Source organism: Rissa tridactyla, chromosome 9 (genome assembly GCF_028500815.1).
Source record: "Rissa tridactyla isolate bRisTri1 chromosome 9, bRisTri1.patW.cur.20221130, whole genome shotgun sequence".
Taxonomy (NCBI): domain Eukaryota; kingdom Metazoa; phylum Chordata; class Aves; order Charadriiformes; family Laridae; genus Rissa; species Rissa tridactyla.
The window spans coordinates 17,560,938-17,588,800 of NC_071474.1; the positions used below are offsets into that span (position 1 = coordinate 17,560,938).

The window sequence follows — 27,863 nt, forward strand, 5'->3', positions numbered from 1 at the left end:
GACAAGTCATTGGAAGAATGTTTGGAAGGAGTTAGTTTGTCTGAAACCTTAGTAAGTACCCCTGGGAGAGGCAGAGATGTCCGGAGTTGGTGTCAGTCTAGATCAGCTCTTGTCTGTTGCTGAATGGCAAGCAGATCTGTTGTCTCTCCAAGTGCCCCAAAGAAACTACATAACCGTGGTTTCTTTTTCCATTTTAATTGGGTTTTTTAATGGTATTTCATCAAAACTAGGACTGCTAACATCTATTATAATGAGCAGCCTTTAAAAACAGGGGGGAAATGCAAGCAGTTCGTTAGGTGGCGTGTGTGTTAGCAAAGCTACATAGAATGTTCTTGACTACATTTATTCCTGTCTTGAGACTAATTTTTGTCCTGTTGGTAATTCCAGCACTGACAATTTTACTTTGTTTTAAGCCTGTGCTCTTTTCTACTACCATTCCATTGCTGTTGTGTATGGCAGAGTAGGATTCCTTTGACTCTTCTTGGGCCTCATAAAGGTAGCCAAATCTGTAAAACAAAACCCAGTTTTTCTAGTAATAATCAAATTTTAGGAAAGTAGATATCATTTGTGTGCAATTTCTTTCTGAAGAAAAAAAAGACGATGACACATTAGCAGGTACTACATAAAGCATTCTCTGTGTGTAGTCTACTAGATTAGCTTTTTAACATGTTGATGTGGGGGGTATTAAACATTTTTAAAATGTTTCTGCATTGTTATAGGGGGCAGTTACTGATTTATAAACCAATTCATGGCAGTTCAGAAGTGTTGTTACATACCTTGAAAAATTACGCATTTTGTTTTTTGAACATGTTTTGACCCTGTAATGGCCCTTTAAAAAGGGGATAGTATGGTATACAAGCTTTGGAAGGTGAGCCTTACAAAAGAGAAGGGAGTGTTTTAGGGAGTTCCTGTTGAAGAATGCGGCTTTGCTCACTTCTTTTGAAGAGTTTCTTTCTATGACCTTAATTTTCCAGAGATGCCATTACAAATTAGGGACAGAGTATACTTAATCCCAGTAGTTGCAGTGTACATGTGTCAGTTCAGGCACTTTGATATGGTTCAAACATCAGATTTTTTTTTTTCAATCCATCTGCTTCAGGTGTTCTAGAGAATCTAGAACAGAGCATATGAGCAGTCTGACTGTGCTGTGATTTAACGCAGTATTTGGTAAATTCCAGTACTATTGTCAAAAGACTTACTTAGAAGCTTTTGTGGGGGAGAAGAAGCTTGAACTTCTACCCAGGAGTTTTTGTTCCCTTTCTTTACTACCCTTCCAACTTCCTGAGCTGCTACCTTAGCTCTAAGAGGTTGAGCCAGTCTCAACTTCAGTTAAAGCTTATTGGGTAGCTATGGCTTATCTTTTATTAAGAGTTCTTCTGTTTTTATATACTTAACTGTAAAGGGGTTTAAGGAGGAAGTGTGCACTTTGTGTATTATGTGTGTTTCTTTATACTGTGTTTCTGTGCTGGATGTGCCTCCTTTCCCCAAAGAACAGAAACCAGGTATGTAACATACCTTTTTGCTTCTCCCATGCTGCCTTACTGTGGGACAGCAAAATAGTACAGTTCTTTTTTTCTTGTGTTGTCACTACACCAGACAGGTGAATTCGATGTGGCAATTTTTTGTTTGTTTTTTTAATGCAGTTTTAGTTAAGATGCATGTTTATATCTCGTATAATCTGTAGTGATTAACATCTTGCTATTTTCAGACATGTTTAGGAGCTAGGCTCAGTTTTCTGAGGATAGTTCAGTTTATTGTTTATCTCAAGAGGATGTTAGGCAGCAGGATAAAATGAAAAGTAGTAGGGTGAGGTTTACTAGAAGGTTTCTTATTTGAGCTCTTAAATTTTCAAAAAGGTTTGGGGTTTGATTTGAATTCTCTAGTGTGGAGTATTTCTTAGGATTTTGATTTATGTTATTGGAAAGACTTTATCAGAATTGTGATCTCTTTCGAGTGCTGTCTGTATATGAGACTGTGTTTCAGGGCTTCTTGAAAAGAAAATTAAAGTATGAAAGTAGTTGTCTTAATATTGGTGATTTGGTTTGCAAATCTACTCTGGAAAAAAAAATAGAACAGCGAGCAGCAAAATAAGGTTTACAGTGAGTTTCTGCATCTCTGCTGGCCTTAACCTGATGATTGTATTTCTTTTCATGAGTGGATAACTCTGAGAATTTTTTTTTGTTTATGGTGTAAGGAAAGATAGAGAATATTTAAATGAAGTTTGACATAAATGTCTTTGTTATTATCTCTCTTCTCCCTTTCCTTCCCCACCCAAATATAGTGCAAACTGAATTCTGTTTGTTAGAGTAATGGAAAAGTGAAAGATGAAGCAGTGTCATGAGAAAGGGGAAATATTACTGTTTTGAAATGGTTTTTTTGTTGCATGTTTTCATAGGCTATTATATATTCTCTTTGTTGACTAATTAAAAAAAGAAAACTGAAAGAAAATCTCAGCTCTGCTCATAGGTAGTCATGATGAACCTTTAGACTGTCTTCCTGCACAGCACAGGGTTTCACTTAATTCTTGAATCCCAGCCATAATTTCTGGTTGATCTGTCTGGAGTGCATCTTGAAAAGATGTCCAGTCTTTCTTTAATGAATTAAAGTCATTGTCATGGCAGTCAGGTGAAGTCCCTGGTGGCTGGAAAAAGGGAAACATTGCACCCATTTTTAAAAAGGGTAGAAAGGAGCACCCTGGAAACTACTGACCTGTCAGCCTCACCTCTGTGCCTGGGAAGATGGTGGAACAGATCCTCCTAGGAGCTATGTTAAGGCACGTGGAGGACAGGGAGGTGATTTGAGACAGCCAGGGTGTCTTCACCAAGGGAAAGTCCCGCATGACCAACTTAGTGGACTTCTATGATGGAGTGACTACATCAGTGGACAAGGGAAGAGCTACAGATGTTGTCTCTCTGGACTTCTGTAAGGCCTTTGGCATGGTCCCCCACAACATCCTTCTCTGTAAATTAGCAAGAGATGGATTTGATGGGTGGACTGTTGGGTGGTTGCATCCAGAGGGCAGTGGTCAATGACTCAACGTCCAGATCACAGAATCACAGAATGGTAGGGCTTGGAAAAGAACTTTGGACATCATCTAGTCCAGTCCCCTGTCAAAGCAGGTTCACCTAGAGCAGTTTGGACAGGAATGCATACAGGCAGGTTTTGAGTATCTCCAGAGAAGGAGACTCCACCACCTTTCTGGGCAGCCTGTTCCAGTGCTCTGGCACCCTCAAAGTAAATAAGTTTTTCCTCATGTTGGGATGGAATTTCCTGTATTCCAGTTTGTGCCCATTGCCTCTTGTCCTGTTGGTTGGTGTGACTGAAATGAGTCTGGCCCCATCCTCTTGACATCTGCTCTTTAGATATTTATAAGATGGGGATCAATGACAAGTGGTATCCTTCAGAGGACCTTATTGGGACCAGTACTGTTTATTATCTTCATCAATGACATAGACAGTGGGATTGGGTGCACCCTCAGCAAGTTTGTGGACAGCACCAAGCTGGGCGGAGTGGTTGATGTGCATGAAGGATGGGATGCCATCCAGAGGGTCCTGGACAGGCTTGAGAGGTGCGCCCATGCAAACCTCATGAAGCTCAACAAGGTCAAGTGTTAGGTTCTGCACGTGGGTCGGAGCAATCCCAAGCACAACTACAGGCTGGACAGAGAATGGCTTCTGAGCAGCCCTGAAAAGAAGGACTTAGGGGTGCTGGTGGATGAAAAGCTCAACATGAGCCAGCAATGTGCTCTAGCAGCCCAGAAAGCCAACCGCATCCTGGGCTACATCAAAAGAAGCATGGCCAGCAGTTGAGGGAGGTGATTCTGCCCCTCTACTCTGCTCTAATGAGACCCCACCTGAAGGGAGTACTGTGTCTGGCTCTGGGGCCCTCAGCACAGGAAAGACCTGTTGGAGTGGATCCAGAGGAGGCCACAAATATGATCCAAGGGCTGGAGCACCTCTGCTATGAGGACAGGCTGAGAGAGCTGGGGTTGTTCAGCCTGGAGAAGAGAAGGCTCCGGGGAGACCTTATAGCAGCCTTCCATTAATCAAAGGAGGCCTACAGGAAAAACGGGGATAAACGTTTTATTAGGGCCTGTTGTGATAGGACAAGGGGTAATGTCTTTAAATTGAAAGAGGGGAGATTTAGACTAGATATTAGGAAGAAATTTTTTATGAGGGTGATGAAGCACTGGCCAGGTTGCCCAGAAAGGTGGCAGATGCCCCATCCCTGGAAACATTCGAGGTCAGGTTGGATGGGGCTCTGAGCAACCTGATCTAGTTGAAGAGGGGTTGGCCTTTAGAAGTCCCTTCCGGCCGAAACTATTCTGTGATTCTATGAAAATGAATGTAAAGGAAGCAGTAAGGCCTACCCCTCCTCATTTCCCCACACTTGTTAGACTGATTTATTTTCTTCATACCTGGCAACAGTAATTGCTAACTACTGAAATCAATTTCTGAACAGTAAGTCTCCAAATCTTTGTTTTAATATTGTATGGCCCTATTGACTGCTTACAGGCTAAAGCTGGCCTACCTTTATGACCTCTATTTTGGGGAGGAAACAGGTTTTTCTGAGCGGTAATTACTGTCCGAAAAGCTGAATGTTGTGTTCTTACAGCTAGATGCAGACTGCCGTCTTGCTTCTGCTGTCACTGTACGGTTATGAAACTCACTGCTAAAGCTGGGTCATGTTTGTCGAAAAGTCTGAAAAAGAAAGGGCTAAGTCTAGCAGCATGGAGTGTATGCTTTGTGAAAGGGAGAGGAGGAATTGACTGAAACCTCGTCATTTCCATCCAGTGACTGTATTTTGCATAGTCGAGATTATGCATTTTCCAAGTCAATTCATTTTGTAAAATAAATTCTTTAGCAAAATACAGCATTTAAACGGTAATATTCTTCTGACAGTGTTTTCTGGGTGGTGATGGAAGAGCTAGATAGTTCACAAATCAATTATATTTAGAAAGTTTATTTCCCACCCTCACTGCTTCCAGGCAGAAATGTAAGCAGCATTGTTGTATCTTGAAATATCTAACAGAAATAACTTTTCAGAGGCACTGACCTTGTTGTAGTGGCAGGTCACCCTAGAGGGAAAAGATTGAAGCAAATTACTTTTGTTAAGATGCAGATGATTTGCAAGTGCTGACAAGGTTTTGATGTATTTAATGGTACAAGTGATCTTGGTATTATTCCTAAGAATGGAGCCTGCAGTCATACCACTGCATGCTGCGGTCCTGTCGGTTCCTGAGCGAAGCGAGGTCAAGCTGGGTAAATACCGTAACGGGAAACCTCAGTTTTGCAGGAAGTGATATGGGTTTGGATCAGTATCTCAACGCAGTGGCATTCTATGTTGTGCTTACTGAAGGTGGAGGTCTTACTGATGACCCCCTGAGGGCCAGGCCATAAAAATACAAAAGGGAACTCTAATATTTTGCTCTTTGGAGAGATGGGTAGTTAGTCTAAACTCTCTGCCTTATAAAAGTGTTTTTTAATTTATTTTTAATCTCTCTCCTGTTCTTGGATTGCATAGCATTGTGTGGTTCATTGATACTTCTTTCTTCCAAAAAGTTGTGTTCATCCCATAGGACTTTCTGTGTTTGACACCGGAATGTTAATTGTGACCATGTAAATATCAGAAAGTAAAAATATTTCCCTTGTCACATTATAGGCCCCTGGATTTGGATTTGGTATTGCAATATCTGGAGGAAGAGATAATCCTCACTTTCAGAGTGGTGAAACGTCAATAGTTATTTCTGATGTGCTGAAAGGAGGCCCAGCAGAAGGACTGCTACAGTAAGTGCCAAACTACACCTGGATTCTGATGGGGGGGGCATTTGTCTTCGTCAGTGGTAGCTTTACCTCGGAATTGTTTTGCTCTCAGATACCTGTTTGTAATACAGGTAGTTTGTTCAGGGGCACCCATTCCCCAGTATTTTCCCCTTGGCATAAAGTATTTATATTGTGCATTGTGATGTTTTTCATTTAGAGAAAATGACCGTGTTGCAATGGTTAATGGAGTTTCAATGGATAATGTCGAGCATGCATTTGCTGTTCAGCAGCTGAGGAAAAGTGGGAAGAATGCCAAAATTGTAAGTGAATGTCTTGAAGATTTAAGGCTACTTAAATCCCACAGTTATAGAGCAAAAGTGAAATGGTGTAATGTCTGCTGTGAAATACATGCATGATGCAAGGTACTTGAATAATATCTGTGTGATGCCTCAGGTTTAAGTGATGATCATGCCATGTTTATCATATGGGTCACTCAAAATTTTTTTAAAATGTGAATGATGATGTTTGGGTAGTGTGGCACAGGATACTTCAGACTCCTTTTCTGTAAAGTTCTTCTCAGTTTGCCAAAAGCTCAGTTCTCAGCTTTGTTTAACATTTCTTTGCTTTCTTGAGTGCACTTCTATAAAGTTTTTCAAAGGCTAAAGGACTTTACCCACTGTTCAGGCACTAACATAGTTCTTTTTATGCTCAGTAAACAGTTTGCCAAAATAAAGTATAATTAGCTTAATTCCTATAATTTTGTAGGCTTATTCGAAGTGGTTGGCTTTTGAACTTTGCAAAACAGAACAGGTCATCGCTAAAGGGTAGTAATCCAGCTTTCGGCAGAAGTTTGAGATTTATGTTACAAAAAATAGAACAAGAATGCACAATGTTTAACAGTTTCTTAATTCGGGAAAAGAGACTTTTAGGGCTTGTAGAAAAGCTTTTGTGCTGACAGATTTCTAGTGCTCGTGTGCTTTAATACAGCTGCAAAAAATTGTGTCTTGTCTTGCATTTGTAGATTTAGCAATTCTTTAAAGGATACACAAAACACAATATGTGGCGAGCTGCACAGGGCTCTTAGTATCTTAAATCTTGATGTGTATATTTATGTAGAGAAAAGCAATTAATGAAAACTTTGCAGTATAACTTGGTTCAGTTCTGTAACATATGGCAAATAAAGCCCTAAACAGGGTTGGGTCTTTCTCTGGAAACAACTGCCTACATTAGTACAAACCAACTTTGAACTTACAGCGGGAATGTTCCCCTTCCTCTGTGGCTTGCATAAACATTGCTTTGGAAGATTGGGAGGTTTCAAAGTTAAGGAGAGTTACTGTCAATAATACACTGAGTACATGGTAGATTACATGTTAGCAAAAGAAGTTTTTAGCAGTGCCAGTAACTGTTTTGTGGGCTTAAGCAAAGAGAGAGGGCATTCAAATACACAGCTCTGAAGGCAGAATGTCACATTAGGCTAAAATGGCTGTTGTTCTTACCCTTTTGCCGCTTTTACAGAAGCAAGAAAGGACTAAAACAACTGTGAAAACGAATATACCCCTCCCCTCAAAACCAGGTTTCTAGTGATCTGTATTTATGAGTCTTCTGTATTAATTGGGTAGAATTTTATAATGAGGAAACAAGAATTCAGAGCATTCACAAACACATCTGTATGTTTTCTTTTGAGTCTTGGGATTAGCTTGGCTTCTGATATTTGGTAACACCGTTAGCATTACACAGACAGAGGCTCATACCTAGTGTTTGGTTGTAGACTATCCGAAGGATGAAGAAAATTCAGATTCCAGTGGCTCGACCAGAACCTGAACCAGTGTCTGAAAATGAGGACGATAGCTATGATGAAGAGATACGTGATCCAAGAAGCAGCCGTGGTGGTCCAAGTGCCAGCAGAAGGCATGAGAAGAGCTGGGTGAGAGATCGAAGTGCTAGCAGAGAGAGAAGCTTATCACCGAGATCAGACAGAAGGTCGGTTACTTCCAGTCAGCCTGCAAAACCTACCAAAGTAACACTGGTGAAATCAAGGAAGAATGAAGGTAACTTGTATGTAATTCTCTTGCTATGACTTCTGCTGGTTTTTAAAGGCCAACTGCTTCAGTCAATGTTGTGTTAAGTGCCTTGTGGACTGTATGAACAGTGCTGTTAACAGCTTCTTTGCCCATTTTACTGGTAGCTAGCTGCAAACTTAAAAACTACTGTTGTATTTCTGGTGGTATTTTTCATATTCTGAAATACATCTGCTTAATTAAGGGTAAATATTACATAGCGTAAATAAATCCCAACTGTGCCTCTGACATCTTGGTAGTCAGTGGCTACATAACTTCCATATACTTCAGTTGAGTCTTCAGTGTCTGTCTTGTTTGAAAGAGGGGAAAATTGTAGGTAGCATGTAAATTAAGCTATTGAACAACAGTTATGATTACAGGCAGAGTTAGAAGAGAGATTGATATAATAGTAAATGCATAGTGTAATTCCAGTGCAGCCCTTCATGTGCCGAGTTCTGTCCTCTGTTTCCAGTGTAAATGTTGTGTAAAGCAGTGTTGAAAATCTTCAGATACCTCCCTCCTTTTTATTTCCTGTAGCTTCATCAGTTTTCTTTTTTTCTTTTATTGCTTTTATATAAAGAGTATGGTCTACGGTTGGCAAGCCACATATTTGTGAAAGAAATATCACAGGATAGCCTGGCAGCAAGAGATGGCAATATTCAGGAAGGAGATGTTGTACTGAAGGTACAGTAAATGGCAGGGGTGGTTGTTCAAAGGGAAAACTCATTGAATAACTGTTCTTAGGACTAGCTATCTCTTAATAGCATAATCATTGTTAATAGAAGATGTGTCTTTTTTTTTTTTATTAAATTATTGCAAATAATGGTGAACTTGAGTATAAATCAACCTCTCTAACGAAAGGAAAATTATAAAGCCTTTTTTTTTTTTCTTTTTGTATTATTCCCCAGGCCTTATTCAGACAAATGGTGCCTACTGTAAATGCATAATAGAAAACATTTGGGATGGTATGAGACTTTGGCCTTATGTGCTTAGTTATACAATATAATGCTGTGGAATTGTGCTGTTGAGCAACATGAGAACTTGCCTTCAGGATACACTTTGATTTTTCTAGAAATCTATATACCCAGGGATTTTTAACTCATGCTAATAATTTTTCTTTCAAGGTACTGCTATAAATGTGTTGGTGCAGGAAAACATACCATTTCTTACTCTGCTGAGTGTAGCAATGCTGGTTCAAAAAACATAACTAATATTTTAAAAGTTTTGTATTTGTGGTAGAGGCTTTGTCTTTGAAAGATGAAAATAATTTTCTACATTATATTATAGTTTGTATAAGCCCAATAGTATTCCATTGTATTGTGGTAATTTGATAAATATATCTAGCTATTTCTAAATATCATCAGAGAGAAAAACACTGTCTTTACCAGAGATTCACGGTTTTTGTTTTTTTTCAGTAAGTTTATATCTGCTCTTTTCTTACTCTGTTCCAGATAAATGGCACAGTGACGGAAAATATGTCCTTAGCAGACGCAAAAACACTAATAGAAAGGTCAAAAGGCAAGTTGAAGATGGTTGTTCAGCGAGATGAACGAGCTACGCTGTTGAATGTCCCTGATCTTTCTGACAGTATTCATTCTGCTAATGCTTCGGAAAGAGACGGTGAGTATAAATAAACTTGATTTCCAAAGGGAGACAAGAATTCCCCACGTTGTGAAGACGCTGAAATACCTAAGTGGGATAAGAGGGTGGGGAGAAGAGTTAGGAGTAAGATTTATGGGTAAATTCTTGTTTGGATGTGATTGAAATCCACAACTTCAAAAGCAGTGGAGAAAAAGATACAGTTCCTGTTCTTGCAGTTGTTCTTTCAGGAATATTAAGTTTAGTTGTTTTGAAATAATAAACATAGATTTAACATCTTCATAAGAATTTTCTGCAGAAGCTTATTTCCATTTGAGCAGGTCACGCCACCATTTTAATTACAATCATTTCATGAAAAAACAACTTTTATTTAACAGACATTTCAGAAATTCAGTCGCTGGCATCAGATCATTCCAACCGATCACATGACAGGCCCCGCCGCAGTCGTTCACGATCTCCTGACCAGAGGTCAGAGCCTTCAGACCATTCCAGACATTCTCCACAGCAGCCCAGCAACGGCAGGTGATGGCAGCATTGTATTATTTTTAAATCAACTCTTTAATGTGATGTATACGCTGTAGGAGTGCTTGGATTTATGCAGTGTAACGAATGTGATGCAGAGCTGTCGTAGCAGTAATATGGCATTCTTTCTCTTGAGAGATGCGGTGATAACGATCCAAATTATCTTAGACTGCAGGAGAAATTGAACCTGTTATCCCTTTTTTAAACTTAATCTTAGAGCATGATTGTATGAATAATATAAGTTTGATAGTGATATAAGTTATTGAAGCATATGCAATTATATTTTGGTTTTAGAAAGCAGTTAGCTGCAGGGATTTTTGAGATGACTAGTAGCAGAATTCCTATTGAATGTAAACTTGCTGAAATCTTGCTTTATTTAGGGATAAGCTTTTTATTTTCCTCACTAGCCTTCTTAGTTATTTTATGTTTCTGAATACATTTAATTCCTGCAAAATAAGGTGTATTGCACAGCAAATTTAGCTTTCGGACTGTATTTTTTAATATTTGAACTTGGTAGTGGGACATTAATGGTAATGCTGAAGTAAGTAAGTCTAATTTTATATGAGTTCAGAGAGAAGTAATCTACTGTATGGTTTGGAATTTTTTCTTCTGCTGTGTCATGAGTAACATCTCTCTTGTGTTGCATTTCCACAGTTTGTTGGAAATGGACATTTTAATTTATTGAAACAGAATTTCAATGTTGAATTTTTAGATTCTACTAAATAGTTGTAAGAGAAAAGTTTATTTTGAGTGCTCATACATGATGGAGCAAAAATTAGAATTGATCTGATGCAAATTCCAAATTCAGAGCCTGTATTTGAAGATTTTTAGATGCTGTCAAAAATTCTGAAAAACATATTGCAGCTGGCTTTTCCATAAAGCTAAGAGATGCCTGGTTGATGGTTATGAACACTTTCTTTGCCCAAGGGGAAAATAACACGCATACCCTCAAGGTTTTTAGAATCTTTTAAGGGTTAATAAAACTGCAAGACAGATCTTACCTGCCGGGTTGGGGTAATGGATTACAGATGTTTTTGCTTCTCTTACGTGTATGTTGTTTGGAGGGACCACAAAGCATGAAAGTTTTTTTTTTTTTCAAGTAGGAACCCCATATTAGTGGGAGAAACTCAAAAGCAGGATCCTTAATGCAGGGATTTGATTATGAAGGTTGTGAGGTCTCTTGTCAGATTTAAAACCTTTATTTCTTGATGTGCATTTCTAATGCAGTGTGAAAAGGGCTTGTGAAGGGAGGAAAAAAAAAAAATCCATCAAAACTGCAACTGTGCCTGACTCACCCTAGTGTTAGTGCTTTCCTGCCCTATTTCAGTGGTTTAGGTAGATGGTCACTTCCTCCCTGTGGACTGCACTGTCAGAAGAATCAAATCCTTCCTGAGAAGGAACTTTGAAGTTATCTCAACTCTGAGTGCATCCGCTATATCTGCTTTATGAACAAGAGCTACCTTGGCATGGATTGACTTCCTGCTGGACATGTCCCTTTCAAGATCAGAACATCTGGCCCTGAGCCACATGAAGAAAAACACGTTAAAAGCAGCTTCTCTTTGGAGCGGTTATTTGTGCAAGCTCAAATGTGCTGTAAAATCAAATTAGTTGCAACTGCTTCATTTTTTAAAAATTGGTGAAAAAATGGGGTGAAAAAAAGCTTGAGAACAACAAACCAAGGAAGAAAAGATGCAAAAAGTCCTCAAACTGAGCTTAAGGAGGACACTAAAAATATATTGAAGATTAATGAGTCACTTCTTAGACCCTGTTCTGCCAAGTGTTTGTATGTTCATGAGGAGAGAAATTCCGGGGGAACCCTCTTAGTCCTTTCATACAAGTTGAACTACAGCCTGACACTCGTAGGTGTCAGTGCTTCAGTGGCGCTTTGGGTGTCTGGCAGGGTCTTCAGGGTTGTCCATCTTTCAGTATTCCATACTGGTACTTAACACCAGTGTGCCTGCGGTTTTCCTGGATATAGAATTTCCGTAACAATTGCTATTTGAATGTTCTATCCAAGCATTAAATAGCACTTGTAGTTTTCTTTAGTCCAGAGGAATTTCACAGATGTCTCTTGAACAGTCTTTCTAAATCTTTCAGATTTTAGAACATGTTCTTTTTATGTTCCAGATTCTAGAACATGTTCTTAATGTACTAATAAAAAGGACTAATTATGCCTGTATGGGTTTTTTTCGCTTGTGAAGGATTGCAAATTATCCACAGGCAGTCTTGAAAAGAATCCAGATAATGAATCTTACAAATCTCCAGATACAGATAAATACTCACAGCCCTGGAGACTTGGAAAATCTATAGCCAGCTGATACTGAATTAGGTACTAAGTGAAATATAAGAGATAAATATATCCTGGGTTTGAGGAGGAGTTCTCTGAGCAGGTCATGTTTTAAAGTTTTAAGTGTAGTTTTAAAAGATGCATATAATTTTAAAGATACACAGAATGACAACTGTTTAGACAGGAAAAATGCATCTTAAATATAGAATGTCAGCTAACAGGCAACTTTGTATAATCTGTTAAGAGCTGTACTTAAAAAGCTAGAGTGAGCAAAAGAGGTCTCTGCACCCTAAGTTGGAGGGTATCACGTATGCTCTTTCTTCCTTATGTGGTCTTAACTGCTGGCAGTGACAAGTTGTTGAGCTAGATGAGGTTTTGGTGTGACCCATCCTGACAAGTGGCATTTACAGCCGGGCGCTGGCAAGGGCTGCCAGGTGGCATTGGGGGGCTGCCCCTCTCCCCTTGGGAGCTCTCCCTCCTACACTGCCTTCCTCACCTGGGCACTGGAATAGCAACCAGGGGTCCTGAGATGCCCTAACCCTTCAGCCTCAGCAAGACAGATGTGGTAGCTTGAAGAAAGCTTGTTTGTGTGACAGCCCATAGAAAGTCCTTCTATGACCTGTAGAGGTCATAATTATTTCTGGAAGGATATGGTTGACTTCTGTAATGCAGTTGCCAATTTATGTATAGTGAGAGATGTGTTGTTCTGTTCATTTGCAAAACAAGTTGAAAAACTGGAATATAGGACCAAAATCAACCACAGTTTGAATGTAGTTAGGAAGATGCCTCTTGGCTTTTACTGTCTTCTCATGCTAAACAGTTTGAGATTTGCTAAAAACACATTTGGAAAGAGTCTGCGTGTTCGTATTTTTCAAAACTCTGTGCAAACAAACATGCTGACAGTCTTGTTTTGTTCTGAAGTAATAGCCACAGTTGATGGCACTAGTGTGTAGCTGACTGCATTTTGTCACTGAAGGTTATTTAAAAATGCTTCTGTTAGGCATACTTTAAAAAAAAGGGGGAGGAGGGGAGGAAGTGAGGTACAGGGGGCCCTGACACAGCCCAGATGTTAAACAATAGTGTGTCTGCACACAGTGACAACGCGTCTGTCTCTTGGGAAGTACAGCTGTCTCAGCTTTTAACAAGTTTCCATCACCTAGAACCAGTGACAGCATCAAGTTGTTTCCTGTATCATCTCGCAATGTGAAATACTCAGTTGTAAGAACTGAGTATTTCAGTTGTACTAGACAACTTAGGCAAAATCAAGAAAAATTCTACTCTCCAGATGTTCTCATTTTTCCTTTTTGTTCTGTTACAGTTGTGTTTCTAACAGTTTTTTCCCGTTGAAACTTCGTTATCTTAACGTAGAGTAGAACTAACCTTTCACAGGCATTTTAGTTGGCAGGGTGCTTGCCTACATGGCATAGCAGTAGCCCACTCTACAGCACACTGCTTCACGTATTTACCTGCCTCTGTTTTGTGCTGTGCTCTTGGTGTCTGTATTTTAGTTAGTGTTCTTGAGAGCTGTTTTCTTCCATATTTATGCTCTTTTTGGATAAATGCAGGTATAAAAGCAGCGTAAAATTACAGTGGGTTTAGACTATGCGGAGAAGAAATGTAAAATGAACTTTGTCCTTGTGTAGTTATTGCAGTATTTCTGGCCTTATTTTTAAAGCAAAACAGAGAGACTGCTGTTTTGGAATAATGCTTCTGTTAAGCATTAGGAGATGCTTGGAAACAGGTAGACTGGGCTCATGGGGAAATTTTTTGTAATATCTCATTAACTAGTGCTCATTACCCAAAAATCTTTGGCCGGGGAGGGGAATTAGTTGTAGCTTACACTACTAGAGGCCTCTCTTTTTTCTTTATAAGACATTTAGTATACGTTTAAACAGCTAAATATATGTGTCTGTTTTCAACAAGCCAGCAATTATTTTCAAGGGAATGAGGCGTCCGGTCATATTTTAGTCTAGTGCTGGAAGTGAAATATATAAGCTTTTAGCTTATGCGCCTAATTTTAAATACAAATGAAAATATGCTGGAAATCTGAAAGAGGAATAAGAAAACTTTTACTGGTGAAGTTTGGGAACAAAGTAGAAGGATAAATGCTTAGTTTTCATTTTGCCTGACGTAATGGTTTTGGCATCGTTTTAATCAACTCTGGAAGCCCCCCCAAAGGGGGTTATCTGAATAAAAAAGGCATAAATAAGGATTTAAAAAAATTAGGCTGTACTTGTTTTTACCAATGACTTATAACAAGATGGTTGTTTACATTGTAAGGGTGTCTGTGTCTTCCCAGATTGTTTTAGTATTTTTCTGTATTCTGCTGGTTTTTAGCTGCCCTCAGGCACACAGTTTTAAAACTGGCAGAAGAAAAGTCTTCTTTTCTTCTACTTTTCAGTCTCTACTTCTCTTCTTCTTCTTTTCAGTCTACTGAAAAGTCGTAGTATGTCTTGGCTGAATAGCTAAGCTTTGTTTCTGATGTTTCAAACTTCACGTTGCTTCAGGAAAGCATATTCTGCTTGGTGTTTAGATGTTTGCTAATTCTTTTACTTTCTCGCGCATCTTGGATGAGTAAATTTGCTGGGATCTGTTTTCCTAAGTCATACTTCCAGCTCTTGAAGTATCAGTTCTGATGAAAATAAACAGCCTTTATTCTTCGTAATGGATTTTTTCGAATACATTTGTACTTTATGGAAAGTGGTACTCATTATTGCATAGTAGCACCATCTAGCTGTTGGTACTGAAAAACTTTTCTTTCCCCCCTAATACAGACCTCTCTTTTACGAGAGGAGACGGACTTGCACCTGCTGACCAAGCCACTGTTATCTCTGAGGAAGTACCCTTTCCCCTCCTTGGCAATTAAGTCTGATATTATATAAAAAGCTGTGATTTGTTTGTGTCTGTCTTTTCTCAAATACTTTTTATATTCTTGCGTATTTGCTAGCTCTCAGGAATTGAATAGATATTTTCAGAATAGATATTTTTAGCATGTACGTGCTCTGGAATTAAGACTGTCTCTTTGATATGTTGATCCACTTCTGTTTTTCCAGCTGACTACTAATGTTCATCTGCTCCAACCCTATTAAATTATTTACTATTCAACAGATAGCAGCGTAACGGTTAACATTTCAACACACAGTGTGTGTTCTGTTCAGTTCTGCTATGGTGCAGATAACTACAAAAATACCTGATCTTTTGAGCTAAAGGAATGCAAATTATGTTACTTTGAGCTTTAGTTGCTCTCACCATTTAAAGAACAAGAGAGTGTTTTTCTTTTTAACTGGTCATATATATGCCTTTGTTTTACACTGTAAGCATGTATAGAAAATGCATAAGAAGCAGCGAGTTATTCTTTTTACTGAAACACATGGATGACTGAGTGTATGAGAAGCACTCCTGTCTTGTAATAGCTGTGGATTGAAGGCCTCATCCTCTCTGAAGACTGAGAAGTCAGGGGCATGTTTGTGTTCTACCTTTTATCTCTGCAAAGCCCTACCAAGAGGCACTCAAAGGAGCAGATAAATCAGCTTGATGGCAGCAAAGCCTAAGAATTAAGTCTAAAAATCCATGATTTCTACAGGGAGGGGTGAGGGGGAAAAAAAAAAAACATCGTAACTGCTCTTCTCCCCTTCTTCCCTTTCCTTCTCAATTTCTTGTACAGCTTTCAATATATATGTATGACTTCAGTGCTTGAAGCAGAGAGCAGTCTCTTTCACCATGTCCTTCTTTCTAAATAGCCATATCCAGAGAAGTCCTTGATTAATGTGAAGTTAGGGACAAAATACTTGGAATTAGAAATAATAAGTATTAATAATGTGATAGTCTAAGAATAAAACCTTGTTAAATAGCGATCAGTAATTTCTTACCCACCAAACCTGAACTTTGAATGAAAGGATTTATTCTTTAGTTTTAGCAGACCAAGGTCATAGAAGTAATTCTATATGCAGAGTGGAATCTTTTTTTCTAATATAGTCTCCGAAGCAGAGAAGATGAGAGAATAACTAAACCAGGAGCTGTCTCTACACCTGTAAAGAATACAGATGAGATTTCTAAAACTATGGAAGAGGTTGCAGTCGAAAGAACTGAAAAACAAACTCCTCCACTCCCAGGTAAAAACACTAAAATATATTAATTATGCTTCTTGTTGAGAATGGGTGACCAGTAAAGACTTCATGCCATTGCATATTTCTGGAATGATTTCTAAAGTCTTAAAACAGACCATGTCCTGATTATTTCTGTTTCTGAATACAAACAATCTTGTGTAACCATAACCCCATTTATTTCTTCAAGTTTCATTCCTGAAAACGTAAGCTGTGGGGTCTGTCCATTATATAGGGGTCAAACTTCAGTGTTCAGAGCTGTATTTATAGGTGCTGGTCGTAAAGAGTTTTGTCCTGATCCTCAAGCAAGGTTAAAATCTGTCATTTCTTTTCTGAGAATCAAGCAGTAGACTGGTTCTTACGGGTTACTATGGCAGACTATATTTAAACAAGGATGTAGTTAAGCCTGTTCAGAACTACTGTTCCCAAGGCACAACTCAAAACACTCTGAAATGCTTTGTAGCTGTAGCACTTACTGACTACAGTCATGGGCCAAGAAGGCTTTTTAACAAGTGCAGAACAACTAATAAAAGCAGAAAAAAATCTCATTCCTTTTTTTCCAAAAGGGAAGGATAAACTAAATGGCAGCAGATTAAAGGCCAGTTGGTGTAAAAAAGGAAAAACATAAGACAGGACACTGTTTGAACAGGCTGACCTGTAAAATTTTTGTTTACAGAATGAGGCCCTTTAGTGAAATTGTAAGTGGAGAAAGAGGAGCTGTGCAGATGGTTTAGAGGGAGCTGCCCCTGGAAGGCTGGGTAGCATGAGAAAAAGCACATTCAAGCTTGAAAATATTTGAAGACTTAAGAAATGAGCAGTGACACTTCTGCACGTAGTATTCAGTAGCTCAGTGACAAATTGGAAGAGTTATGATGTTGATAGATTCTGAAAGATCTTGAAAATGAGAACAGCAGTTTTTCTGATGCAGCGGACATTACTTAAAAGATTGTCACAGGAGGTGACCTTTTGCAGTGGTGTTATGAAAAGATGCAAATGAAGTAAGTTTATATTTGCCAACATAAAAAAAGGAAGTGGTAGTGAGATTAGAAGAATGAATTCTATATTTTTAGAAGATATTGAAGATTAATAATTAGCATAATAGAAAGCCAGACAGGATAGGAGATCCTTGAGATGGTTCTTAATCCAAAGTAATGTACTAATAATTAGTTTGAGGGACTGGGAAGCAAGTAATAAGTACTGCGGGGATTTTGTTGGTTAGTGGGGCGAAGAAATGTTCTGTTCTTGGGTGAATGGGAAGAGGCACATGGAAATATTTAGTTTGGATGGGGGGACATAAAGACAATATTTAAATTTGTGTCTGTGGATGAAATTAACTTGCCATAATATACAGTCTGAGACAAAAAGGTATAATAAAGGGCATAATCCTTTAACAGCGTCACAGAAAGCTCTAGGGAAATGAGGATCTTATAAAGATTTTAACAAAAATGTGGTTAGAAAAGTGTTTGGCAGATTCTGTGACAGTTTGCTACTTAAACTGAGAGGAAGACGACTGTCATGGTTGATTGTGTCAAAGGAGAGTATTTGTGCAGGGGGATCATCAGGGGCTTAGGCTAGGAAAGGGTCATTAAAGACTTAAAGGAAAATGCTATGTTACTGTATGGTAAGGATGAAAGTCACATTAGAAAAAGTATTATTACCAAATTGTTGTTTGACATTCCCAATTTCAAACTAATCCGTTCAGTGATTTGAAAGGAAGACGGCGCAGTTGTTAGGAAGATCAGGGATATTAGACCAGTTCGAATCAAGCCTAGTTTGAATTCAACTTTTTTCAAGTGTGTAGGGATAAGCTTTAAACACAAAATTCTTCTAACATGACCAGCCATGTAGCAGAGAAGAGCTCCTGTTAGAGGTCGTTACTGAGGGAAGACTGCAGTGGCAGTTCCCTCCCAGTGACCCTGGAGAATTGATGCAGCAGAGCCATAGTAAATGCTTATTTTTAAGAATCACCAACTGGACCAAAGTAAGCATTGAGATCTGCTGACCTCAAAGCATGCAGCAGCTGTTCCGAGCATGTGGTATTTTCATTTCAAAAATTGAATTCCTGAAGGAAGAGAGCCAATGGAAAACAAACAAGTTATGTCAGACAAATCAAGGTGAGAAACAGCAGGGCTGAAGGTAGTCTGGTGAGCGTGAAGCCTTCTAGTTCTTGTAGTTTCACAGTGTTCAGAGTATTTAATGAAACACAAAGGAAGTTTTGTGATTTTTACTGAAGTAATAATTATGCTAGTAATCATGCTGCTTTGAATGGTACAGTGGGAGTGTCTTCTGTTGTTGTAAGTTTCTAATATTTCACTTTTAAGTGGGTTTAAGTAAGGTGGAAGAAGGCTACTGAAGATGTCATTAAGCTCTTATTTAAGTTAAGCTTTGTTTTCTTATCTTTAAATGACCAAGTGGGCATTTGAAATATTTTGATATTTTAATAGAACCAAAGCCAGTGTATGCACAAGGAGGTCAGCCAGATGTGGATTTACCAGTCAGTCCATCTGATGGTCCTTTACCCAATTCAACCCATGAAGATGGAATGCTTCGGTAATGTAACTCTAAACTCTATTCAAATCTGCCTGGTCCTTGAGCAAACCAAGCTTTTATCCAAGGTTGGATAAAGGTTGGATATCCAAGGTTGGATAACCTGTATAAATGGCCTGGTGTAAAGTCCAATACGCTGTCATGACACTACTGTTCAGAAATATTAGGATGAAGACTTTAGGCTTATTCCTGAGCCTTGTTGGTACTTACATTGTGTAATGTACCATTTTAAAGTCTATTAATTTTCTATGGAAATGAGCAATTACAATGATCAACTGGTGAAAAGAATTTGCGGTGTTTCTCACTCCCTGGGCACCCCCACCCCTCCTGCCCTGTCCCCATCTCCAGAGAGGAGAGATGCTGTAGCATATTCTTTTCCTTTCATAATAATTGGAGAGTAACGTATAAAGGTCAGTGCAGAAATGTGCAAATTCATGACATGGAAGTGAGTCAACTTAAACTGGGATCTCCTTTATGGACATCGGTGTACATGAGAATAGATTCTAGCTTAGTTTTGTGTCAAATTCATCTTAATCTCTTTAGAGCCAAAATAGATCTATATGCTAGCACAGGTCTTTAAAAGGAGGAATGTTTTTGGGAGTGTTAAAAGTGTCTTGCTTAAATCACTGTGTGAGCATAAGACAAACAAACCCCACTAAACAAGTAAATACAGGTGGGGTTTTTGAAGTGCTGCTAATGATTGTGGTGTAATGCTGTGGTTGATAAGCAGCTAATGATATGCATAGCATAATATCATCTAATTGAAATGGTAGGCAAATTAGTTCTTTGCATGTGTTCAGTCTCAAGTTTACCAGGATAGTTTATGCTGTTACGCCTCTAAGTGGAATATTTTCTAAATCTCTAGGCCAAGCATGAAACTGGTAAAATTCAGAAAAGGAGATAGTGTGGGCTTGCGACTAGCAGGTGGCAATGATGTTGGCATATTTGTAGCTGGTGTTCTGGAAGACAGCCCTGCGGCGAAAGAAGGATTAGAGGAAGGGGACCAGATTCTCAGGGTATGTCAAAAACAAAAACAGTACAAATGTTTTCTTGTACCAAAGTGGGTTTTCTTCCTGTAGAATTGAATATATTGCCTTTGTAGTTCATACAGGGTTTTTTCTCTATGTACTTGTTAGCATACATATATTACTTAATAGCAGCAAAATCTCCTGTTACTGTACCGTTGTAGGAACGTTAGGAAGTTTTTCATCCAATTTCTTAAACTTGTTCAGTTGATAAAGTTAGAGTTTTTTTTTAACTGTTGGGTGACTAAATTGTCAGAGGGCTCTTTATATTACTGATGTTTATAGGTGCTCCATAATATCGATCTAAACAATGTAAAATGAGCAGCTGCCTGTTATTCTGGAAGCTATGCTTTTATCAAGAAATAAAGTGGGATTATTTAGAGGTGCAAGAGATATCTTGAGATAAATGCACTTGGTGTGTATATATGCAACCGAGTAAAAAAAAAATGACTTAGCAATAAGTTGATTTAGATTTCCTGTTGTATTAAATCTCTGTTATAATGCCGTATGCTAAATCAAACTGATTACTTCGTTGGTACCAGGTAAATAATGTAGACTTCACAAATATCATCAGAGAAGAAGCTGTCCTTTTTTTGCTTGATCTTCCTAAAGGCGAAGAAGTAACCATTTTGGCACAGAAGAAAAAAGACGGTAAATATTTGTGTATCATGAGCAATGTAGTAGACTGCTCAGAACAACATAAAAAGTAAAGCTAATGAATGTCTTCTGGCTTGCAGGAAATTGGCACCTTATGAAGACTATTAAGTTCTTTTGGCTTTGAGATAGGTTACTACTACAAATGGACTTGAGATTGATATTGTAACAGTACATCCCCCCCCAAACAAACAAACAAAACCCCCAAACCAAAACAACCTAAAAAAAAAGCCATACAAAACCCTACCCAAAAATAACGCCTAGCATCTGACAAAAGTATTTGCATTAAACCTTGGGGGGCAGTAGGAGAGTATGTTGTAGCTGTGCCGTTGAAAATGAGTTACTGCACTGAGGCCAAGAGAGTTCGGGTTGTTCAGCCTAGAGAAGAGAAGGCTCTGGGGAGACTTTAGAGCCCCTTCCAGTCCCTAAAGGGGGCCTACAGGAAAGATGGGGAGGGACTCTTTATCAGGGAGTGGAGTGGTAGGACAAGGGGTAATGGCTTTAAAGAGGGAAGACTTAGACTAGATACTAGGAAGAAATTTTTTAAGCTGGGGGTGGTGAGACAGTGGCCCAGATTGCCCGGAGAAGCTGTGGATGTCCCATCCCTGGAAACATTCCAGGTCAGGTGGGATGGGGCTTTTGAGTGACCTGATCCAGTTGAGATGTCCCTGCCCACAGCAGGGGGGTTGGAACTAGATGGCCTTTAAAGGTCGCTTCCAACCCAAACCATTCTGTGTGCATGTACACAAACTTCTTTCCTGGTCAGATTCATTCCTTCCAGGGGAACTGAATTAAGCTTGTGATACCACCAAATTTTTGACCATGAAAGTTGAATTTATGTTGGTAGAGTTTGCTATTAATAGTTATGCTGCTTAAAATAGAGCAACTCTAAGACATTAAGGCTTCTTGAGGTAGTACTGTATAGTTAAATCAAGGAGAATTAAGGTGGGCGCTGCTTTGAGTAATTCTTGTGAGCGTTAGGACATCACTTGAACTTACATAACTTTATATTTCGGTGTTTCTTTTTCTTTTTTCAGTTTATCGTCGCATTGTTGAGTCTGATGTAGGCGATTCTTTCTATATCAGAACTCATTTTGAATATGAAAAGGAATCTCCTTATGGACTAAGTTTCAACAAAGGGGAAGTGTTTCGGGTGGTGGACACTCTGTACAATGGCAAACTGGGTTCATGGCTGGCAATTCGAATTGGCAAGAATCATAAGGAAGTTGAGAGAGGTATCATCCCTAACAAAAACAGGTATGATCTTAAAATACTTAAATCGTTGTTTAAAAACTACAATTTGAAATTCTGCATCTGTGTAATGAATGATTGCATTTGTCTCCAGGACGCTAGTTTATAGAATTGGTTCGGTCAGAAAAAGTGACAGTGTGTTAAAACAAATTGAAGTTAAATATCTGATCTATGGATTTGCTTTTGACTCTGGTATAGTCCACAAAGAACCTTAAAACTTTATTTTCAATGCAAGAGACAAGCCTATATAAAGCTTTTGTAATGTGATATCAGCCTCAGTAGTTCACTCTTGTACTTTCTCATACAGAAACAATGAAAGCTTGATTCGGCAGGGGGTGGTGTTTTTTGGAAGTATAAGCTTGCTAGTCAAGCATTACTTCAGAAGCTGACTTCCTTGATAACTGTTTGAGATTTGTTGTCATCTTAGAGCTGAGCAACTAGCTAGCGTACAGTACACGCTTCCAAAGACAGCAGGAGGAGATCGAGCGGACTTTTGGAGGTTCCGAGGTTTGCGTAGCTCAAAAAGAAATCTCCGAAAAAGCAGAGAAGATCTTTCTGCCCAACCTGTTCAGACAAAGTTTCCTGCCTATGAAAGAGTTGTTCTTCGGGAAGGTATGCCTTTGTTCTTACTGTTGCAGGTTAACAGGTTCATGTGGTTTGCTTTGTGTTAGCCTGTGTATTTAAGAGTATTTTGCATTTGTTTTAAGCAATCAATATATTTTGACCTTTTTTCCCTTCAATTCTAGCTGGGTTTCTCAGACCTGTAACCATTTTTGGTCCAATAGCTGATGTTGCACGGGAGAAACTTGCTAGAGAAGAACCAGATATCTTTCAAATTGCAAGTAAGTGTGAGATCAGGATTTTCTGCAGTTAGGAATTAGTCAGCTTTCTTTTGCTAGATTGTTTGTACGTTATTGCTTTAGCTGTTAATGTGTTTAATAGGATGCTGAGAATGTAAAGGAAGAGACTAAACGTAATCTCTTTTCGCTATTTGGTTGCTGATAATTCTCTGAAGATAAAAGTAATATTAGTTCTGTTTATAGCCTTCTCAAATTTCATTTTAATCCAGTACCTTATCCTGTTTCTAAGTGCTTTTGTAAAGACGTAGTGATTTTTATGGACAAATTGGTGGGTAGGTTTTTGTGTATTATTTGGAAGTAGGAGGAGTGTCTTCAATCTGAGTGGACAGTTTGAGCTATGAAATGGTTTGTTTTATCTTTATGAGGGAATGTAGAATATGTCATAAACTTACAACAGATTTTTACTGTGTCCTCTACCAGAAAGTGAACCAAGAGATGCTGGTACTGACCAACGTAGTTCTGGCATTATTCGTCTTCACACTATAAAACAGATCATCGATAGAGTAAGTCTTTTATTGTCACTGTACTTTTAACACAAGAAGAGTAAAACTGGTATCATTAAGTAGCGTTGGGTGTTTTAAATGTAGAAGAATAACTAGTGACTGTGCTTGCTTTAAAAATGACTTTTTCATTTTTCTATTGGTTAATTTAAAAAAAAAAAAAAAAAAAAAAAAGAAAAAAGAGAAAAACAGAACACCACCCCTTTCCTCTTCTATGTAACTGCAGCCTAGAAGTAGGTCTAGGCTTTGTTCCAGGGAGTGTTGTGCTTTCTTCTTTAAGGCTGTTCTAAGCTGTTTCCTCTTTCACTTAAAGCCATGGTGTGACATTACAGCTAGAAACTGTTACTTTATTTACAGAGTCGTTAAGTTTTCCAACACCCCAATTTACAAATTAATAACTTGACGTCATTTTTTTGTGCAAGTACTAGGGGAAAGGGTCCTTCAGTCTCACTTCCTTAATATCTTTAAAACTGCTGACATTAGTTCATGGTATGAGGCTCTACTCCTCACCTTATTTCATTACTTAAAAACAAACTGCAAGTCTTTCAGATGTCCTGGGGCGGGGGGGGGAAGCAGCGAAGTGGGGATACTGTGTGCTGTGTGCTTGAGATGAATCTTGCACTGGATGAAAGTTGTCCAAGTTCTTGCATTCAGAGTGATTTATTTTGTTGTTGTTTTAAAGGAAGATGGAGGTGTGTAATGGGACTAGGTCTTGTGTTTCTATCTTTCCTTTTTTCCTATTAGCAAAATACTAGTAGGAAACTCTTTAGTTAAGTGCTTGCTTGCTTCACGGAGATTTTTTTTTTAAATAGGGAGTTAAATATTAAAAAGCTTGTAGTTACACAGTCAGTCCTACAGTTCAAAATGTATATGCCTATGTAGCCTGGTATTGGAATTGGTTTGGTTACTATTATTCAAATAGGAGAAGAATTTAAATCAATACTTGGAAACAATGAGCTATGTAAAGTTAATACAAAACAAATTTGTGGAGGATGTTTTAAAAAAAAATAATCTAGTACGTAAGTGAATCACTTTTCTTCCTTTCTGTCATTTTTATCACAACAGGACAAACATGCTTTATTAGATGTCACTCCTAATGCAGTGGACCGTCTGAATTATGCCCAGTGGTATCCTATTGTAGTGTTCCTAAATCCTGATTCTAAGCAGGGTGTAAAGACTATGAGAATGAGGTTGTGCCCAGAATCACGAAAAAGTGCCAGAAAGCTGTATGAAAGAGCTCACAAGCTACGTAAAAATAATCACCATCTCTTTACAAGTAAGTAATTGGATATACTGGATTAGTATTTCCAAGAGGGAGGGTGAGGTGAGATGAGAGTAACGTTTTCCTCCAGGCTTTTCTGCAAATGGACCAGGTCAGGCAGTTGTTGACTTGTTCAGGCTCCCCTGTTCAATAACCAATAGTTCATTGATGTGTGTGTCATTTGCACGTAACTGCAAAGACGTAAAGCAATCTGAAACATCGAAATGACACTTCTAGTAGATCTGGTGGTTTTGCAGGATCATCAGCCAAAACCAAACATGTGAATAAATAGGAAGATGATGTAACTTTTTCTTTAGTCTGGCTGAACTGAAGCCTCACTTTATACTAAGCTACTGTTAAGTCAGTATTTCCTATGGGATAAAATGTCCCAAACCACATCAGGCCTTAAGGTTGCTTAGAATGCTAATAGTTACATTACTATTTAAATCTCATGGTTTTAATCTGCCAGTTTGTATTGTTTTTATTATTGGTGGTGCAGATCACAGTTCTGCAGAAATCATAAGTCAAACTAACCTGCTGTACTTCTAGCTACCATTAACTTGAATTCAATGAATGAAGGATGGTATGGAGCTCTAAAGGAAGCAATTCAGCAACAACAGAACCAACTAGTGTGGGTTTCGGAAGGAAAGGTAAGAAATATGTTTGGGGAGAAATGACAGAACTATATTTATGTGAGATTTTTTGTTCCTTCATTCTTCCTGGTGTTACAGATACGGGCAGATACTTGTGGAATGAAGTTTCTTTTCCTTTTTTCCTCCTCATTTTAACCATCATTTGAAGATCGAAAGCAGTAATGCCTCATGGCTATGTGAACTGCTCAAAATGGGTTTGTTGCTATATTAGTGCAGTTATTCCGTTAATGAGGGCTGTACAGTTGTCTTTTTGCATGTAGCCGTGTAGTAAGTGAGAGCATTTGCCCATTGCCACTGTTAACTGGGGGATATATTAATTGCTTTGAAGACTTTGTGGAGATCAGACGTTTTGTCATTAATAACTTCTGGGTGTTCTGCTGCATTCGTACTAGGGGCTGGGATTGCCTGGTGAAAAATTGTTTTTTCATTAGTATAAAAGCAAGTGGCATATTTATGTTCTTTCTGACTTTTCTGAGAACTGTATTCTCTCAGCTGTGAGAACGCAGATACAAAGTCACAAGTTAGTATTCTCTCTGCTCCCTGCTAAAACTCGCACTGCCTTCTCAAGCTGCATGTCACACTATGCACACTAGATCCATCCTCTTGAAGAACTAATACCAAGCGAAGTGCCAGCTACAAGCAAGCAAATGGTGAATCAGCTATTGCTACATGTTTCTTAATATTTAGATCATCTATTTCTGTTCAGATTGAGCTCCTTTCACCTCCTTATATCTACCTTCAAGTTAACGATTCCAATATCATAATATCACTTTAAAGTGCAGCTTTGTTGCTTTCCAAACAGTTTGATTTCCGTGGACAGTATGCACTGTCCTCTCCCTTACGCTGACAGTCATCTGACCCCTTAGTGAAATGATTCAAAGAGCGAGACTGCAGAAAATGCATTCCACTTGTTCGGTTCTTCATTATTCACAAAGAAATTGCCTAGCTTTACACTGCCTGAAAAAGGGAATTCTTTAAAGGGTATTACAATAAATGCCTACTCTGATTTTGTTTGACGCAGGCAGATGGTGCTACAAGTGATGACCTTGATTTACACGATGACCGCCTTTCTTACCTCTCGGCTCCTGGTAGTGAATATTCAATGTACAGCACAGACAGTAGACACACATCCGATTATGAAGACACAGATACAGAAGGGGGTGCTTATACTGATCAGGAACTGGATGAAACTCTGAATGATGAGGTTGGGACTCCTCCTGAATCTGCTATTACACGTTCTTCTGAACCCGTTAGAGAGGATTCCTCTGGAATGCATCATGAAACTCAAACCTATCCTACTTATGCATCTCAGGCTCAGCCACAGCCAAATCTCAGAATAGATTCTTCAGGATTTAAAACAACTACTTCTCAGCCGGTAAGACAGTAATTTTATACATTGACCACTGTACATTTACTTCAGGTTGCAAGTTCTCTTGAACAAGAAATCTGTGTTTATAGTCTGCTTACCAGTATTGTGAGTGCATACAAGAATCTGTCGACAGCAACAATAATATGTTAAAATGAATTAGAAAATCAGCTTGCCCTAGCTGTTTTAGTGACTCATTCTGACAGGAGGGGGATTGGAGTACCGTTCTACTTTGATTAAATGTTTTGCTTTTTTAATCTTCAACATGAATTTCTGGAAGTGTTAGTGCATGATACTTTCAGTACATTTCATTCTACATCTAGCTGCATTGATCAAAGCGTCATTTAAATTATTTTAATATAAATCAAAGTCATACAGTGATTCAATAGCGGTATATTTAAAATATTTTAAACACTTCACAGAAAGCAGAAGCCTCACCTGCAGTCCCTTACCTTTCCCCGTCGCCTGAATCAAACCCTGCAACCTCATCAACCTCTGCAGTAAATGCTAATGTAAACCTAAGTAATGTCAGACTGGAGGAGCCTACTGCTGCTCCTTACAACTCTTACCAACCACAAGCGGGCCCCTTAAGAACATCAAGTACTGAGGGAGCTCATATAGTCCTAAGAGATCAAGAGCCATCATCCTTATCGCCGCATATAGATCCAGCAAAGGTACCTGTGCCACATTTTGCGCTGATTTCCTGCTATACATCAAGCTAGCACATGAGCTTTTTGTTTTGCCCTTATTTGGACAATTCCTTCTGATTATTTTTTTTCCTATAAGAGATCATGCAGGTTACAAAAACACAGTGCATCTGAATCGCTAAGCATCATCTAATGTTTTGTGTGCATGGCTTCAAACTATATACTTTTCACTTCTCAAAAAAATGACATTTTTAAAAAAAGGCTGCATTCTGTATTTTGATTTTACTTTACGTGTGACTTTTTTTAGCTTGTCAATGTTCTGCTGTTTATTAATGAGGCCTTAAGAAAAATCTGTTATTTCCCTAAAATGACACTAGATCTCTACATACTCTAAATCCTGCTGAATCCTTGATCATGAAGATGAATCCAGTTTTTGGGTGACGCTATATACTTCCTCAGCAATGCTAGAACTAACTTAAATACGTAAATCCTTTTACTTCCACTCTTCCCACCCCCTGCAAAAAAGTGTGTTTGCCCCTCGCTCCCAACACCAAACCCCAAAGCTGAGAGACTATTACCTTTGTCTTTCCTTTTTAATCTGCTTACATAGTTTTGCTTAAAAATAGTACTGGAAGGGATCTCTTGAATCACCAAGTTCAGCTTCCTGTGATTGCACACAACTGCATCAAATTATTCTGCTTTTAAACAAAATTAAAGCCAATATTTATTAAAACTTAGGTTTGTTTAAAATGTTACATTTCAAGTGCAG

The 27,863-nt window shown here is 38.6% G+C and overlaps 1 protein-coding gene across 5 annotated transcripts in view; it reads left to right on the forward strand.

Annotated features, from left to right (window-relative positions):
• TJP1 (tight junction protein 1) overlaps positions 1–27,863 on the forward strand; it is a 76,492-nt gene that overhangs the window by 31,951 nt on the left and 16,678 nt on the right. For 3 of the 5 annotated variants that reach the window (XM_054214274.1, XM_054214275.1, XM_054214273.1), the window contains exons 3-20: positions 5,662–5,786; positions 5,980–6,082; positions 7,531–7,810; positions 8,400–8,503; positions 9,271–9,439; positions 9,796–9,940; positions 16,203–16,339; positions 18,775–18,880; positions 19,743–19,893; positions 20,445–20,553; positions 21,594–21,813; positions 22,235–22,419; positions 22,554–22,649; positions 23,088–23,170; positions 24,233–24,443; positions 24,978–25,078; positions 26,103–26,456; positions 26,870–27,121. In XM_054214274.1, coding sequence (XP_054070249.1) covers positions 5,662–5,786; positions 5,980–6,082; positions 7,531–7,810; positions 8,400–8,503; positions 9,271–9,439; positions 9,796–9,940; positions 16,203–16,339; positions 18,775–18,880; positions 19,743–19,893; positions 20,445–20,553; positions 21,594–21,813; positions 22,235–22,419; positions 22,554–22,649; positions 23,088–23,170; positions 24,233–24,443; positions 24,978–25,078; positions 26,103–26,456; positions 26,870–27,121 — 2,931 coding nt within the window. The remainder of the gene's footprint in view (positions 1–5,661; positions 5,787–5,979; positions 6,083–7,530; positions 7,811–8,399; positions 8,504–9,270; positions 9,440–9,795; positions 9,941–16,202; positions 16,340–18,774; positions 18,881–19,742; positions 19,894–20,444; positions 20,554–21,593; positions 21,814–22,234; positions 22,420–22,553; positions 22,650–23,087; positions 23,171–24,232; positions 24,444–24,977; positions 25,079–26,102; positions 26,457–26,869; positions 27,122–27,863) is intronic. The other 2 variants (XM_054214276.1, XM_054214277.1) reach the window with 1 other exon arrangement.